The 17,196-nt window shown below is 41.4% G+C and overlaps 1 protein-coding gene across 3 annotated transcripts in view; it reads left to right on the top strand.

Annotated features, from left to right (window-relative positions):
• tns1a (tensin 1a) overlaps positions 1 to 11,715 on the top strand; it is a 77,858-nt gene extending 66,143 nt beyond the window's left edge. For all 3 annotated transcript variants that reach the window (XM_069698196.1, XM_069698197.1, XM_069698195.1), the window contains 14 exons: positions 3,889 to 3,963; positions 4,505 to 4,531; positions 4,818 to 4,899; positions 5,111 to 5,667; positions 5,762 to 5,848; positions 6,076 to 6,204; positions 6,318 to 6,413; positions 6,499 to 6,576; positions 6,878 to 6,949; positions 7,318 to 7,344; positions 7,758 to 7,926; positions 8,118 to 8,186; positions 8,280 to 8,309; positions 8,461 to 11,715. In XM_069698196.1, coding sequence (XP_069554297.1) covers positions 3,889 to 3,963; positions 4,505 to 4,531; positions 4,818 to 4,899; positions 5,111 to 5,667; positions 5,762 to 5,848; positions 6,076 to 6,204; positions 6,318 to 6,413; positions 6,499 to 6,576; positions 6,878 to 6,949; positions 7,318 to 7,344; positions 7,758 to 7,926; positions 8,118 to 8,186; positions 8,280 to 8,309; positions 8,461 to 8,590 — 1,628 coding nt within the window. In that variant the 3' untranslated portion in view covers positions 8,591 to 11,715. The remainder of the gene's footprint in view (positions 1 to 3,888; positions 3,964 to 4,504; positions 4,532 to 4,817; positions 4,900 to 5,110; positions 5,668 to 5,761; positions 5,849 to 6,075; positions 6,205 to 6,317; positions 6,414 to 6,498; positions 6,577 to 6,877; positions 6,950 to 7,317; positions 7,345 to 7,757; positions 7,927 to 8,117; positions 8,187 to 8,279; positions 8,310 to 8,460) is intronic.
• The last annotated feature ends 5,481 nt before the right edge of the window (positions 11,716 to 17,196 follow it).

Raw genomic sequence — 17,196 nt, 5'->3', positions numbered from 1 at the left:
AAAACAAACAAATAAAAAAATTTATGATCAGATGAAAATGAAACAAATACACATCAAAGGGCAAAATACAAATAAATAGTCAGAAAATACAGAGTTTAGATGAAACCAATAACAAACCAGTATATATCAACCAAAATAAATAATAGGCAATTCAAATTCATTATACGTGGTAAACTAGCTCAGTAGCAGACAAAACTGAGTTTCTCCTCACAGTTATGAGCTTTCCACTCACTTACTTTTGCTGCTCTAGCTGATTTAGAAATGTTCCTGTCAAAGTCTATCGCTGTCTCAATTTCAATTGATCCCACGGAAGAACTGGTGGCCAGAGAATAACCTGTAAGCCCACTGCTGTTGCTGCCACTAACGGTGCCAGTGTGACCTCCTCCCATCACCAGTAAGGCCACACACTCCAGCTTGAAGTGCGGACACTCGGGCTTCCCCTCTCCAACCCAGACCTCGTAGTTCAGAGGCATCCTGTCCACCCACAGCCAGTACCCGCTGAAGAAATGCAAACCAATCCAGGCGTGATTCGTGTTTTGGTTTTTGATCAACATTTCCTGGATCAGCAGCATCTCTATCTCGGATCCCACGCTGGCCAGGTCGCTGTGATGCTCCCTGCAGTAGTCCAACGCCTTCTCCCAAGTCTTTGCCTCCTTCACAACAATGGCATTGTAGCAGAAGAAGGATAATTTATTATCTTCCTTTGCAGCATGCCAAGTGGAGCCACGAATAAAAGCAAAGTTTTTGCCTTTGGGTTGATCTGAGTGCCAGAAATACTTGGACACAGCCCCACCTCCTGACCACATCCATTGCTCTTCTGTGGATTCCCTTTGCAATCCTATCCAGGCTTTCGAACGGATTTTGTTGGCGAGCTGCCGAAGTTGCTTGATGTCGTCTTCATTACTGATGGGAGCAAGGTCTGTGTGATGCAGTCGACAGTAAGTCTGAGCTTCATACCAACTCTTTTCATCCTTAATGTAAACGTACTTGGCAAAGGCTCCAGACAAGCTGATCAGAAGCAGGATGCGAGCAAAGGTTTGAGCCATCGTTGTCTCGTGTCCTGCAGAATAGTGTGGATCCACAGAGGTTTGGAAGATGTGTTATGTTGGAGTTGGGACCCTTTGTTATTGTTCTTCACAGAGTATTTGCATAGGGCATGGCCCTTTGACTCACGAAACCGCTCAGGAGCCAGACGAGGACACGCACCTGCTGCTCGCTTTTACTTCATGTTCGACCAAATGATCCTAACATAACCTTTTCATGTCACATGTGATGTTCGCTACCTATAGGCTCTGTTTGTATGAACCAGCTCCGGTTTTAACGTGAGAAAATAATGGTTCCCAGAACCCAACATGGATCAATAAATTATTTCTGATTCTGAATCACAAAAAATAGGTCAAAGTAATGCAACCTTATTTTCAGTAACAACTCCTAATTTATTATGGAAGGGTTCAGTCACAAAAACCTATGAAACGATACACAAAATATAATAAATGTGTAGGTAAATGTCTAATACTAGCATTAAATGCAAGTTACAATATATTAATATTATATTCTCATACCAAATAGATTTGAGCTTTTTTTTTTTTTTTTTTAAGTAAAAAGACCAACTAATGGTTTTTTTTTGTTTTTTAAGAAGTAAATATAATATAGTGTTTAAGGTTTGTGGTAATGCCAGGGGTCAGGCAGCTAAATGATTCAGTTATGGTTATATAAAACGAGTGTAAGCAAAGTACTTCAACTTAATTCATAACAATTATACCTAACCACACAAATGTTTCCACACATTGGGGTCTGAAGGGGGTCATTCTGAAGTCCTGGTCTTATAAACACTTTGGAAACTTACAGACCTAAAGCTCCACATTTGTACAACGCTAAACAAATGTTGAATTTTCTTTTGGTAAAACAAGTGTTGCTTGACTTCACAGCCAAAACAGCACGGAGGAAGTGTGTGCAAATCAGATTGTTTCAAGACAAAAAAGCGACATAGTCAGTTGTCAGGTCAAGAGAACAAATTTGACTGAAAGGAAATTTTTGTTTTTGTATTCTTTTCCAAACTTCAAACTCACAGGAGCTTTTAGAGTCTATAAATATGTTTACATGTAGCCAGAGTGATGTGGTTTATTTTTTAACATTTCTCTTTTTACTTCTTCTAATTTTCTCTTTGCCTCTTTCACTTTATCATTCTTTCTCAAGTTCTTCTTTATTTTCCTTTCTACTTCTCCTTTTTCTTCATCTTCTATATTTTGTTTTTAATATGTCTTTATAATTAAATATATATGGGCTATGGTTTATAGTTGAATAATAATGTCATAGCGGGGCACAGTGTTAGATATTCCTGATTTATTGTAGAAATCATAATATAGCGTACTCTTTTGTGCAATATGGAAAAGGTTATGTAAAGTTTTAGCATTTCTGACCAGTGTTGCATGACTGCTGTACTGTGTGTGGTCTCGTGCTCTCAGGTCTGTTGGTCTTTGACAGCTCCGAAGTTTTCTATTCACAACTTACCTTTTATATATGTTTTACTTTTTTGAAATTAAAGTTAACAGGAGACCACGCACGCACGCACGTACGCACGCACACACACACACACACACACACACACACCCCTAATCAAACTTATCCTTCGTTCGACCAAAGCTCTTGAGACGTCTCTGTTAGATTCAGGTACAGCACTGACACACTGTGAGGCTACTTTTGATAAACCAGCTGTGCCCCCTCTCCTGCAGTCAGTCCTGAACACACAGCTGTTGTCGTAAGAAGCTGTTCTGGTGCACAAACCTCCATATTTACCTCCCGCGCTACTCTCCATGCCGAGCACATGGACTGAAATCCTGTTGATCTGGATTCTTTTGCAAGTGGAGGATTAGTGAAACTAAAGAGTTCATTTCCAAAACTATGGATGTCCTCTTCATTTACCTCCAGGGTCTACAGCAGTCTAAAACATTTACTATGCAGCAGATTTAATTGTAATTCTACTTTTATCTGTCACTGTATCTTATTACCTTAGCAATGACTGAGGAAAAATAACATTTAAATGGCATCAATGATAAAATTAAAAAAAAAGGTCTGGAGACGGCCATGTGCTGGCGCCTCGTTTTGGAAATAACTCTGTTTGTGGAGGATTCTTGCGTTTCTCCACCTCCTCATTTGACAACATTAATTCAACCCCATCCTCAGATTTTACGCAGTGTCTAACTTGGGCCCTATCGTTGTCTCCCATGCTGTACATCCTCAAACATTTTCATGACTACATATTTGTGTTGTGGATGGATGCTCATTGGTTTGTTTTCATTATTTCAGTCAAACTCCAGTAAACCCCTCTTTGCCTCTTTCCTACCCTAAAATGATCATAAACACAAATACAACTGATATTGTGCATGTAGTTAATAGAGATATTTGAAATTGACACTACTAATTAAAGTAGTTGTGGGATTGAGACATGTGGTGGACTTTTGTCTTGTTTATCCAAACACCTGTTGCACATTTCCCACATTGTGTGGCCTGTGTAAACAGGAAAACTATAATCTATGAATCTCATTCAAGCCTTATTCCTAAAATGTTGTGTATGTATTGAGGTGTATTCCATAGATGTAATTATAGGGATTTGGGTTTTTGATCTTAGATTTTGAAAATTAAATGCTTGCATTAACCAAATGAACTTCAGACATGTAAACCAACCAATAAAGTGCACTTCCATGCAGCATTTAGAGTTTTGCTGAAGGAAAATGGATTTGCATGGGTCAATGTACATTCCTGCATGGCTTATATTTTCACTTTCCATCTCATTGTCATTATCATTGTGCAGGCTTTGCAGATCTAATATCAACAACAATCCTTTAAATCTCTTTCCCTGTTTTTTTTTTTTTTTTTCTTTCTCTGTAGCTCGCTCTCCTCCAGGTTTGACCAAGACTCCTCTGTCAGTGTTGGGGTTGAAACCTCATCAACAGGGCGGATCAGGTCAGTTCACAAACACCAAATATCCTCAGCTTTATTCATACTGTGTCTGTATAGAACGTACAATGTATTTCAGGGGTAAATTCTGGCCAAACGTATGTAATGAAGTTCAATTCATGCAGATTATTTCCATTTGATGAGCTGGTGCAGCATTAACAACTTGAGGTTGAATATTTCACTGAGAGAGGTGGAACAGTTTCATACAATATAGTAGAATCTGATTTTTTTTTTTAACACCGTTAAAAGTCCTTCAATTTTTTTTAAATATCCAGAAGCTTTGCTTTTGTTCAGATTCTCTCAGCTGCATCACTGCATTATGTCACTGCAGCTGACTGAGCAGAAAGTGACTTTGATTTTGTTAGTCTGTGCTGCCCTCTAGTGCTCAAAACTGTTCCTACTCCTGGACACGCCTCCACTAAATGCTTACAGCAAACACACACCCTCCAGTTCCTGCTTTGCGCTCAAGTGTGTCTTCCTTTTCTCCTCCTCTTCCACACATCTTCTTCTTCCTCCTCTTCTTCTTCTTCCCTTTTCTTGCTGTCAGACTCTGATTCTTATGATGGAGAGCAAGGTAAGGGCACCTTGTGGCAATAAGTATCTCCTGACCTCAACACATTTTTTTAACATCTCTGTGTTTGAACCCTTTTCAGATCTGCATTAAGTGTCTATTTTTGTATTTAGAATGACTTTTGAATCATTTCATGTTTCTGTCTCTCCAACCATTTTGTTGTTGTTGTTGTTGTTGGTCTGATGCCTTATGACTGCATCCCATTTGGTTCTGAAAAAATAAATGTTGTGTGACACACTAAAACAGATCTCACTGTGATCATGTGTGTGTTTGGATGTGTGTCCCTCAGATAATCGGAGTTTTGGGGACTCCAGGGTACAAGCGTTCAATGCTCCTCTGTCCTCCAGCAGTCCTCTCTACAGCGCTGATGGGTGAGTAGAAACAGACAGAAACAAATCTTGAGCGGTAGATTAGTATTTTGTGAACTTTTACTTTACCTCAATTTAAAAAAAAAAAAAAAATCCTTATTAGGTCAACATAACAAAGATGTTCTTAATATTTTGTATATTCAGTTTGAAGAACAGACACATAATGCAGAATACAGACAGCAAAACAAATAAGTATGTCTGCTTTGCTTTGCAGAAGGAGGATTGGTTCTTCAGATGGCGCCCCGCACAGCCCCGCCTCCACATACGCCCACAGACCCGCCTCCCCTGAGGGCTCCCAGGTCAACATCATGGGCGTCCACACTGTCCCTGGCAGCCCCAACACCCTCCACCGCACAGTGGCAACCAACACACCGCCGAGCCCCGCCCTCCAGAGACGCCTGGGTCAAGCCAGCCCCTCACTGGGCAGACACCCGTCTCCAGCCGGCGTCCCCTCCAGTCCCCTCATCGGCCGAAACGCTAAGACGGCAGCAGCTGGCGTGCCTCCGAGCCCTCTGATGGGGCGCCGCACAGCAGCCAGTGGCCGCAGCACACCTGACGAGCTAGGTGCTGCCTGTCGTCAGGGGAGCGCCCAGCCGCCTTCCACGCCTGCCTTCCCCGTCTCCCCGCAGCTGCCCGAGAAGAGACACATGTCCAGCGGAGACGCTGAGAGGATTGACAACAAGAACCTGACGCTGACACCAGCCAGCGGCGGCAGCACGCCAAACTTGTCTGGCACACACACACTCCCAGACGTCTCCAAGTCCATATATGGTGAGACGCAGGAAGACGAGATGGTTTCTTTAGCTCACAGAAGGATTATGTCTTCAACCGTAATCATTTCCTCTGTCTGTTTTCATCCAAACAGATGGTTATCCTGATATTAAGATGAATGTCAAGTTTGTCCAGGACACTTCTAAGTACTGGTACAAGCCAGACATCTCCAGAGAGCAAGGTGAGCGTAAGACACTTCAAACAACAACACACTGAAAGTGAAAGAGAACCAAATAACAACGACACGTTCTCTACTTTAATGCGTGTTCTCCGAGCATCTTCTTTGCTCGTTCGTTCATCCCATCTTTCTCCTCCTCTTCATTTCATTTAATCAACGACTCATTGTATTTTCTTCCGTTAATTTCTGCCTCATCCTTTCTCTCTCATCCTCCTCACTCCTTCCTCCAGCCATCAGTCTGTTAAAGGACAGGGAGCCGGGCGCGTTCATCATAAGGGACAGCCATTCTTTCCGCGGGGCCTACGGTCTGGCCATGAAGGTCGCCTGTCCCCCACCGACCGTCCAGCAGAACAAAAAAGGTAAAGGTGACTGTGTAACACACCACTTCCGAATTAAAACACGACATCACAAACTGAGGGCCTTGATCAGGTGAATATGTGTGTTCTTAATGTTGCATTTCTTACTTTTCTAGTTGGTGACCTGACTAACGAGCTCGTGAGGCACTTCCTGATTGAGACGAGCCCCAAAGGCGTCCGTCTGAAGGGTTGTCCCAATGAACCTTACTTCGGTAAGTTCGTCGTCCTGATTTTTCTGCTTTTGACTTGGACACCAGGAGTTCATGTGATATCAAAGTGATCACTTTGTGTTTGCAGGATGTCTCTCTGCTCTTGTGTACCAACACTCGATGACCCCACTGGCTCTGCCCTGCAAGCTTATGATCCCCACCAAGGGTCAGCTCCACCCTCTGCTTCATGTGTTTTCAGTTCTTGTTCTACTTTTTGTGGAAAGAGAAGCATTTCATGCAGAATAATCCTAATAATCTAATCAATATTATTTGCATACTTTTGATAAAATGGTCTCTTTTTTTCTGTGTATAAAATCGGCAAAATCACTTTTAAAATGACAGTTTTACCTAAATTTAGGTGCCAGCTGATTTCCATCTGCCGTGAATCTCAATTGTGATTTAAGTACATGATTGTTTCTCGTTTTTTTTACATGAATATCTGACATATACTCTCTTCTGTCACTCAGACCCAAATGAAGAGGCACTAGAACTCGCCACACCCACTGATCCAGTTGTTGAACTTCTAAAGCAGGGAGCAGGTGAGCATTACTGGAGTTTAATGTGGAAAACTTATTTTTTTATCATCTCATCAGAAGGCATCGTTTAATATTCTTTTGAGGGGAAAACAGGGACTCCTTCTTATCCAGATGAGTGATGGAGGATTGAGAAACTGAGAACAAGAAATGGAACAGAAATAATAAGAAAACACAGATCAGACAACGTTTCATTTGATTGGCAAGGATTAAGAATTAGGTTTACTTCACAAACATTTTTAATCTTGGCAAAAAATAACAATTATCTGTGAAAAACGTCTGCGCGTCATTTCTGCACACATCTTTTGTGATTTTTGGTAACAATCTTTTCACAACAACTCCCCTGCTGACACACTGTCACCCTTACCTTACAGTTCAGAAGGTTCCTGAGGAGGCCCATGGTAAATACTGGTTTGCACTGCTCTGGTCCATCATGCACTTTGACTGAATGTAATTGTAGTGATTCCTGCTCTCACAAAAAAACTAAAATACTTTCATGGAGTTGCAGTGGTTTTATTTGCATTTGCAACTAAATGAAACATTACATTTTGAAAGAAAGAAAACTGAAATGCATGCACAATATATTGCAAGTGACCGCCATTGAATTGTAGGAGCATTTCTAAATATAAAACATCATGTTGTTACAGTATTATACATACTGCTGAATGTACCGTGCACGAGATACTTACATGACATTGTATGCTTTAAATCCTCCTCACTGCGACTTCCATTTCCTCACACTGGGCTGCATGCACACTGTTTTCCTGCAGTAGTTGCTCTTATTTAACAAGGACTGTGTTTTGCTTACTTCTAGCGTGCAATGTTCTCTACATCAACTCTGTGGACATGGAGTCTCTCACGGGGCCTCAGGCCATTGCCAAGGCGATTAGTCAGACGTTGGCAACCAACCCTCTGCCTGCTGCCACCACCGTCCACTTTAAAGTGTCCACGCAGGGCATCACGCTCACGGACAGTCAGAGGAAGTGAGTAAGCACGCGTGAGAGTTCACAACTGCTTCCCCGTTACACATTACAATAATCTGCAATATTACAACTCAAATGTTTCTGCAAACACTACAATGAGGTAAAGCCCTATATACACACACACACACACAATTTACATCCTCCCAAGCGTGTTCACTTATTTAAGATAACACGTTTCTGTTTTGCTGCAGGATTTTCTTCAGGCGACATTATCCCATCAACACGGTAACCTACTGTGACATTGATCCCCAGGACAGAAAGTAAGCACCATTCATTTTTTTGTGGAAATATACAAGCAGAAGCTACTTTATGATTACTTCATTAAAAAAACATTCTTCTCTTTTCTTCCAAAGATGGGGCAAAGAGGGAGGTGGAATAGTGAAGTAAGTTTTTATACTTCACACAAAACTAGTCATTTTTGCAGCCACTATTTACACCAAAACACAACACTGTATATTGACTGATTTGACCATTATGATGTTTGAATATTAGAAAAAGGCGAAATACAAATGCATTTTTCTTTGTTGCTTCCAGGCTTTTTGGATTTGTTGCAAGGAAACAAGGAAGCACAACAGACAATGTCAGCCACCTGTTTGCTGAGCTGGACCCCGACCAGCCCGCCTCTGCCATCGTCAGCTTCGTCTCCAAAATGTTGAAGCGGTGAAACCCTCAATGCCCAAATGGCAGCGGCCATTTTTGCAATCTTCCTTCGTCATTGGTGTCTTTTTCGCCAGGACTCAATGAGGTCCTTATTTTTCCGTTTCCTGTTGGTTTGTTTCTGTTTCCCTTCTATCTTTTTTCCTCTCTGCCTTGCTGGTTTGTCTTGACTTTGGTCTTTTTTGGAGGAGTCTCTATTTGAAGGCTTTGGTGTGGAGCCAGAGTGGAGCCAGAGGAAGTGTGGTGTGGAGCTGTGCACGTGACAAACATGGAGGCCGTTAGAGGGAGGAAATGTATTCGCAGGGTAACCTGTGCTAAAGACTAAAGGAACAATGCTATGTTCAGTCAGTGAACACGTAAGGACACGTATGTTTCAGGGTTTTCTGTTGTTTTTGTTGATTGATTTACCAAAGGTAGTTGCAATACAAGTGCAAGAATGATGTAGCTATTAAGCCATTATTATTTCCTCTTTTCAAAAGATGAAGTGTTGAACAAAAAAACAAACAAAAAAAAAAAGAAATCTGGTTTCTTCTTGAACTCATCTTCAGGAAAAAAGTTGGCCTTGATGGCTTTTAGCAAAACAGTGTCTGAAGACATTATGCATGTTAGCTTGATCTTTAAGCTTGGTTCTTCTACCTTCCACAAAAGTCATTGTGAAATCCTTAGAGTGGTCATTTCCGGGTCTGTTGTGTGTTGGAAAGGGCTCTGCAGTGAAACAACGACTAATCTAAACTGCGCATAGCAGACCAGACTAAAAGAAAAAGAAAAAAAAATGCAAGAGACGACGCCACGCTAGGGTCACTGCACTTTGTGTCAGTGCAGCCACACTTGCATCACCTCAGCCTCCGGTCCAAACCTGATCTCGCTCTTTCTCAAAATTCGCTTCTTGGATTACTCTCACCTGAAATCAGCTCCTGATAGCATGGCAGACACAGAGAGGAAGACTGTTTGTCCACAAGATGGCGCCCCTCATTGAGGCTTGGACTCAGCACCCCAGAGTCACACAAACTTGCCCATCACCAACTGCTTGCAGTAGTGGATCTGTTGATAGACGCTGCCACTGAAACACACTGGAAATCACCAGGGACTGGCCCGATGACCTGTACCTATGCACTGTTCTTTATGCATGTTGTTGTCCCGAAATGCACCCTCCCTCATAGCTACATTCAACATCACTGAAAACATTCTATGCTGTGTGCTAAAAAACCTTTAGACAAGTACACTGAGGTTGTATGACTTGTCAAAGACTGCATGACGTAGACAACATTTTTGTACTCTTCTCTGAGTCCTAAAAAGACGTAGACAACCCATTGTTGAAGTAGTCACATGATGGTGAGATGCTATATTTTTACTTTTTTTTTCTGTTCATTTTTTGGTCCATTTGAGCCAGGGTTACCTTTCACTGTATCAAGGACAGTTCAGTCTTTGTATTTTGTTCCACAGTGTTGTCAAAATTTACATTTAGATACCTTTTAGGGCAACAAGAAAAAAAAAAAAGAAAAAAAAGGAGTTTCCACACTGTGCGTAATGCCTGCTTGTTGAACACACGCTCAACCATTCACAATAAGCTAAGGAAAATTGATATTGATATAAATGTACATAGATATACTACTTTGAAAGGTGACATAGCGAAAAAGTATTTATTTTTGTTGCTTTGGTCCCTCATGATTACTCATATATACATATATTGTACAGTCTAGATAAAGAAGATTACCTAATGGGTTGAGAAAAAAAATATATACTTATTTTGGCTAATGATTTCAAAGTCTGACGATTTTGAAATATGTTTGAATATATGGTGTACATTACTTTGTACATGTATATGTTTGTTTTGGGCTCATCGTGTTTTTTTTTGTTTTTTTTTCATTTTTGCGTTCTCTCAGAACGAGGCAGGGCATGAATGAGATAGAAGCCGAGAGTCTGAGTTGCATGGACAGAAGCATCCCGAGTGTGTTTCCCGCCGCTGAAACGCACTCGTCGTCATCGTAGCTGGTAGATTTTTTTTTAGGGTTAAAGGCGTGAAGATGTTAGAAAAAGGACGCACGTTAAAGTTCAGAAGCCAACCTCGAATGCAATATGAAAACAGCTGTATGCACCCCATGACAGTCACAGTTATAATTTTGCCAAAGATTCAAACTCCATCTATGCTGACTGGCTGCATGTTATTTTTTTTATATTCCACAGCTTCTCAGTTTCCATTTTTGTGTTTCATCTTACTCAACTTCAGCAGCAGTTTAAATTAAGCTGAACCAGCCAGGACACACACATGGGTGTTATGGGTCGAGCAGTATACCAAGGGGCCCTCGTTTTTATACAGCGAGACATTCAGCTGCAGATGACGAAAGAGTTTTTTTGTATTTGTTTTTACTGGCGTCTCAATGCTCCAAAAATGTGTCCACCTCCATCGCCTGTTTAAGGGGGAACAGGCCCTGCTGTTCCCCATTGGAAAAGTGTAAACAAAGCACTTATATTCACAATACCAAAAGAGGAGTGACATAAATTTCATATGGGTGTCAGAGCTGGGGGTAAACAAAGTCAGATGTGTCTCACCGTGATGCTGAAGCTCTACAGCTGCAGCTTTGTCAGACTGCCAAAGGTGTCTTCTCCGGCCCCCTCGAGAGTCACTGAGTTATTTATTCTTATTTATTCTTTTATTTCCTGACATATTTAAAAAAAAAGAAAAGAAAATCTCGTTTCATCATCACATTATCGCAGTTTTAACAGTCAGTGTTAACGATTTTAGGAATGTATGGTGGCGCTTCATTGAAAGCAAAGAGGTACAGTGCACTTAAACCGACTGCTAACAAGCTTTATGCCATTTTTAGTCATTTGGAGAGAAAAAAAATAAAAAATAAATGTTGTCTAAATAAAATAATATAGAATCTAAAATTGCATTGTACCTGTTGGCTTTGAGTCAAGAGTTACCTTGTTGTTTCAGTGATTAAAAAAAAAAAAATGACTCTGTGACCCCTTGTACAGATGGGACTTGTATGTTGTATGAATGTGCCACTATGGATGTACAATCGGGTCTCAGATTTTGTTTGCGCTTATCATTTACATTATATTGTCATGGCTTACCTGTTCCTAAGGAGAAAAAAAAACATTAAAGCAATACAGATCAGTTACATTAAAGTTATGTGGATGTTTATTTAAGTTTTTGGATTTGATAAATTTGTGATTTGCTTCCAAAAGCTAATTTTATTTTATTGATCTTTTTAGTTTGGAGCTCTGACGGATATCACCTCGTCAGGTGTGATGTGCAGCACTTTGTGCGAGTTCATTTAAAGAGTCTGCAGCATTTCAGATAAATAAAGAACATGCTGTAAGATAAAAGCAAAGTTTTGGTCACAGTTAAATAAGAGAAACCTGTCTGAAAAGCAGATGCCTCCATTCATATGAAACCTCTTTGAATAAGTATAGAAGAGGCATATGTGTGGCCGTTGGTTCACCCGCTGCACTCTTCACCTTTACTTCCCACCATGTTATTTTACTGTCAAACTACTGCCTGCTTTTAGGCGGTACATGCCCCCTGGTAATCCTTTTGTGACAGGGAAGCCGAGTTATCTTTTAATTATTTGCATTTTAGCACATATTGCTCATTAAGCAGCGCTGCAGGTGACAAGGTCAGAGCACTCAGTGGAGGGTGTGAGAAGAAGATGAAACTAAAAGCAGCAGTCATACCTCAAATGGTGTAAAACATGACAGGAATATATTTGCATCATGTACTAAACATGACAGTATCCTCACATGTCCACACTCACCTGGTGCTATAGTAACATTTAATAGACATTTGAGTCTGTCGCTTGTTATGCAAACATGGAAAATGTAGGACTGATACACATTTAGAGGCGCATAATCATTTCTGCAAAGTAGATCAATCTGTAGTCCTGCAGTACACACCCACTTCAGCTAGGGTTCGGTATGTCATTGTGTGTGTCACATACTAAAGTGGTGTGTCTTGCAGGGACAGATGAATGGTGGTAAAGTTTAATGTGGTGAGTAAAACTTTTGCTTTATTTTCTTGGACTTGTCAGAATCCTGTGAAAAAGGGCCCTTTTTCTTTGCTTTTTCTAAGCGAAATGTTTTTATTTTTGACAGAGAGGTTACCTTCTGTATCGTCTCCAGACTTGTAGACATTCTGTAATTGTATTTTTCATGGTGAATTATTTTAGCCCTGGAGTAGCAATCTACTCATTTTGTAATAAGAAACAAAACAAGTTTCAAGCAGAATCATAAAATACCCTCAGAGCTGCATTGTCACAGCAGCTAAACGAATTGATCACAGGTATGTGCTCGCTGCCACTCAGCCACATCCAGCTGCGTCAACGAGGCAGCTCGAAGCAGTAGCTTTGTTTGGTCCAAGTTTGCAGCCCGAGCCATGAGAAATGTAGAGAGGCAATAAAGAAACATGATCAAATCTCTGTGAGGTTCTCATGGCTGCAGACGGTGTTCAAACTCACAAATATGCATGACACATTCCCCCCTGACACATTACGTACATGCTGTCGCCCTCTGCTTCACCACGGCACATTATGAGCGGGAAGGGAGGCACAACTCCCACCAAGTGCATTGTGGGTCTCTCGGCTGGGTCCTGGCTTCGTTCATGGGCACAAGCACATATGCAGTCACCCTGAAAATGGGTAGACGTAAAGGTAACAACCTGAACGAGGCAGGTTCTTGATCCTGTTCGCAGCCAAAGTGAATTGATTTGATTTGACACCTTTTATTTGAAGATGGAAATCCCGCTGACAGCGATGTTTCCTTTCTTTAGGAGATTCCCTGTGCACAGAAAGCGGTTTATTACAGTCAAATGAAACAGACAGAAAACAAAACAAACTCAAAACAAAAAAATCTGCCAAGGCAATAAAAACACGGCTTAACTTCAAACGGCAAATCAGCAGCACAGCAGTCAGCATCCACCCTGATACCGGCCGGCTTCGGATTCGATCGGCGGCCAAGGCATTGAATTAAAAATCAGGACCATATGTCTTTCTGCTTTGTAACTGACTTTAAAGGAGGAGGGCTGCGAAGTACGCCAACCTTGGTGCACTGAAGGTGTTTAGCCCCAAAGATCAAGCAGTAAGAGAAAGAAGTATTACAAGTGTGCGATTCACCACGAGTACTTCTCCACCTTGTCCAACAGATCTGAGCGATAAAAAGCATACATTTTTCCTGCATTATGTTACCCGCCTGCTTGCTTGCTGATTCGCTTGCCTCTGCGGCTTCCAGACACCGTTTCTGTTGCCTGGCAACAGTGTTCCCACGACTTTACCCACTTGAAAGCCAAATGTACCATGCAAACGACTTTCCTTGTCATTACGCAAGCTCACAAGTTTCAGCTGAAGGCTGCTATGTGTCACTGAGGAGGTCCCGCCCTTGTACAGGCACAAAGGATTGAACTCCAAAGACACACCTGATGATTCTTTGAAAATTGTGTGAAAGAAGGACTCGATCCTCGGGAAGATTTGAAAGGATCCTGAGAATGAAAGTCTTCTTTGGGATTTGATGACGTAGCATCCTAGAAAGACAGCCAACCAAGGACACTGCTTTGTGACCGAAAAATACCCCGTAATGTGGTCTGACAGGTTAAGATATTTTACTTGATCAGTGGAAAGTTTGACCTGGTGGTGCATTTATGAATCAGGAAATCAATTAAGTCTTTAGTATTCATCCTCTGGAGACCTTTAATACCCGTACAAAAATGTATTCATACTTCATCCAACAATTGCTTTGCTGTTCTCCTCTAAAACCTGAACAACAGTTGAACTTTTATTGATTGCATTACAACAACACTTCACAGTTGATGAATTATATAACCATGAGAGAGAATGGTTTAAACATGGGCAAATTCGCGTTGTGTTTACCTTCGAAGTAATCTGACTCTGTTTTTCTCACTTTCATGCAACACCTGGTCAAAACACTAACCTCTTCCCCGTTAGTCAAAGTCCAGTGTGCAGTGGAAATGTATACAGTGTGTGAGAGGCATCTCACCCAGGTATGACCTTCCCACACAGAGACTCAGTCGTTTTGGAAAAACCTGACCCCTGAACATGCAGATGCCACTGGACTGTAAATATTCAAACAAGGGAAAATTCCCACTCCTCTCTTATCAAACGGAAAAATCAACCTGCTTGTTTTGGTTTGCACTCCACCTCCCCCAGCTTTGACTTACTTTTTTTTTTTTTTTTTTTAACTTCCCAAAGAGAAGCGAGTCTTTTCATTTATTTGATAGAAAACAGATAAAAGGAGAGTTTAAACTTCTGGAGCAGCAGGTGCTCATCACAAATGATCCTTGAAGCATGTTTGCATTTTTCCCCTTCCGGACATCCACAACGTGATGATATTGTCAGTGCATGGACTGATGTTGAGGAGAACTCTTTTAGGAAATTATTAAAAGCTCATCAGTGATGTTGGTGAGCTGTGTCTGCCAGTGATAATCTCCTCAGGAGAAACCTTGATTTAGCCCATTTGCTAAGAAAAACACTCCTAACTCCTGTCATATCCGCAGTTTGACCGGCTCACAGCTCCTGAGGGTTTCCTTACGATAACAATGTTGAGTTCAGGCTTATTAGGGCTGGAAACTGGGCTTCTCATACACCAGGCTTCTCCTCACATCCACATGTTGGTCAGGAAGAGGCCGTCGAGCGCTCGTCTCTGAAGCGGGCCAGCTGTTCTCCAGCCAAAGCAGCAGAACAGGCCCTGTAAGACTCTCGTCATGTCCTCGCAACAGCTCACTGACTCCCTTTTAGCTTCACGCTCGTGTGAAATCTCTCCAGAACAGCGATCATGCATCAGAGGGCTCATCAGTGTTCCTTTCTGCCACATTTTGTCATGTGAGGATTCAGATCCAGTTCGGCTTTTAAAGGGTCATCTGTTACGAGACTGAGCGGAGACTGTGAGGCATCTCAGTCAGGCATAGACTCAGATTTGGAAGGAAACATGCAGGTTTCTCCTGCCAGGATCAGGATAAGGATGAATGTTTCCTCTTGCCTCTGCACCAAATGCAGTAGTTGTACTTACTTTGTGGTTTTAAAGTCATGTTTGGGTTTGAACAAGGCATGCTGGATTTCCTGATTGGCCAAGTGATTTGAACTTTGAGGGAAAAGTTTGGCATTTTTGTAAAAGTCCTTGCATTTTTGCAGAGAGTTAGAGAAGAAGATAGAACAGGGTTCGCTTATCTCAGCAGAAAGACTCCTGGCTCAAGCATCACTGTATCGACACGAGAATTGTGTCAATCGTCTCATTTAACTCTTGTTCATCCGTGAACTTGAATGGTGCTGGTGGATTTTTTTTTTTTTTTTAACCTTTCCACAGAACTGTTTGCATCTTTTTGTTTTCGCTAACCTCTCCTGGCTTATGTTTCACGAAATGTACACATCATCTAATTTTACTGTTGTAAAAATTCTGCACGATATGCTGTTTAGACTAAAACACTCAAAAGTCTTCTGCAGTTTTCAGGTTAGGACTGAAAAGTATAGAAATTCAAAGCATTTTGGACAGATTATGCACACAAAATGCAACAGGTTAGCTTTTGGACAAAGTATTGCCTGTCTTGTGCTATGATTGCATCTTTACTCAGTTTCCTCTTTCTATTCCTGTAAAATGATGGGTCAAGAAGGTCTCTTAGAAGTAGTGCTAGCTGTGTTTACAGTCATAGAAAATCAGCATTATTTGCTGTTGAGAATGCAACCCTCATAAAGTCGGAAAGAAACCTTTAATCTTGCAGACATCATGAAATAAATAAAAATGTGCAGGTTCCCACTGAAGTGAAAGAATTCAAACCATTGCAGGAATGATACCTGATGGTCCAGGATCAAGTCAAAGTGGTGAAGGTCACCTGCTTCAGATGATTACAGCACATTACGTTTACGAAAAAACACAAAACTGTCATAAATGTGAATACTCCCAAACTTTGAGTCATGTCGGGGCGTAAGTGTTTCTTTTTACGACGAGGCCCTCGAGGAGCCTCGGGGCTTTGGGAAGGGCCTGTCCTTGGGTCAGCTTCGTGGATCTCCCAACAAGTCCACAATGTATGGAGTTATACCAGCATAATTGGTTTCAGATGCTCTTATTAAAATCTGAAGTTATTCTGACATGTATATTAGGCGCCTTTCGGTCTTCACATCATTTTCTGAGATCTTATTTCTAAAAATCTTTCCAGAGCACAGAGAAGAAAAGGAAACCGTTAACTTGAAGATCCATCTGGCTGGAAACTACCTTTTGAGGCGAACACGTGCTCCCAGACGAGGACTGATTTCTCCTTGACGGTTGCCCAGTATCAAAATGTTGAGTGTACCAGACATTCTGGATCGATGCAACGCAGCCAGCGTCTTTCCAAAGTTAATAATTTCTTTGCTTTGAGGGGGTTTTAGCCTTTTTTTTTTTTCTTGAAAAGGCAGTGATAATTACCAGCATGAATGAACATGACCACCACCATTTATTTCCTGTGTTTAAGGGAGCACCGATTCCATTACACAACCATTATTTAGTCTATGAATTCTGCCAACGGCAATAAAAATCGAGACGATCTCCTCTATGGTGGAACTTACACCCCTCGACACATTCATTCAAAGGTGAAGCTGCCAGAGAGCTGCACAAAGCGCCTATCTTAAC

Source organism: Brachyistius frenatus, unplaced genomic scaffold (assembly GCF_029030835.1).
Source record: "Brachyistius frenatus isolate BFR_SWC_R1_liver_20210118 unplaced genomic scaffold, ASM2903083v1 Contig_26, whole genome shotgun sequence".
In the NCBI taxonomy this organism is placed as follows: Eukaryota; Metazoa; Chordata; class Actinopteri; family Embiotocidae; genus Brachyistius; species Brachyistius frenatus.
This window is presented reverse-complemented; position numbering and strand designations above follow the sequence as displayed.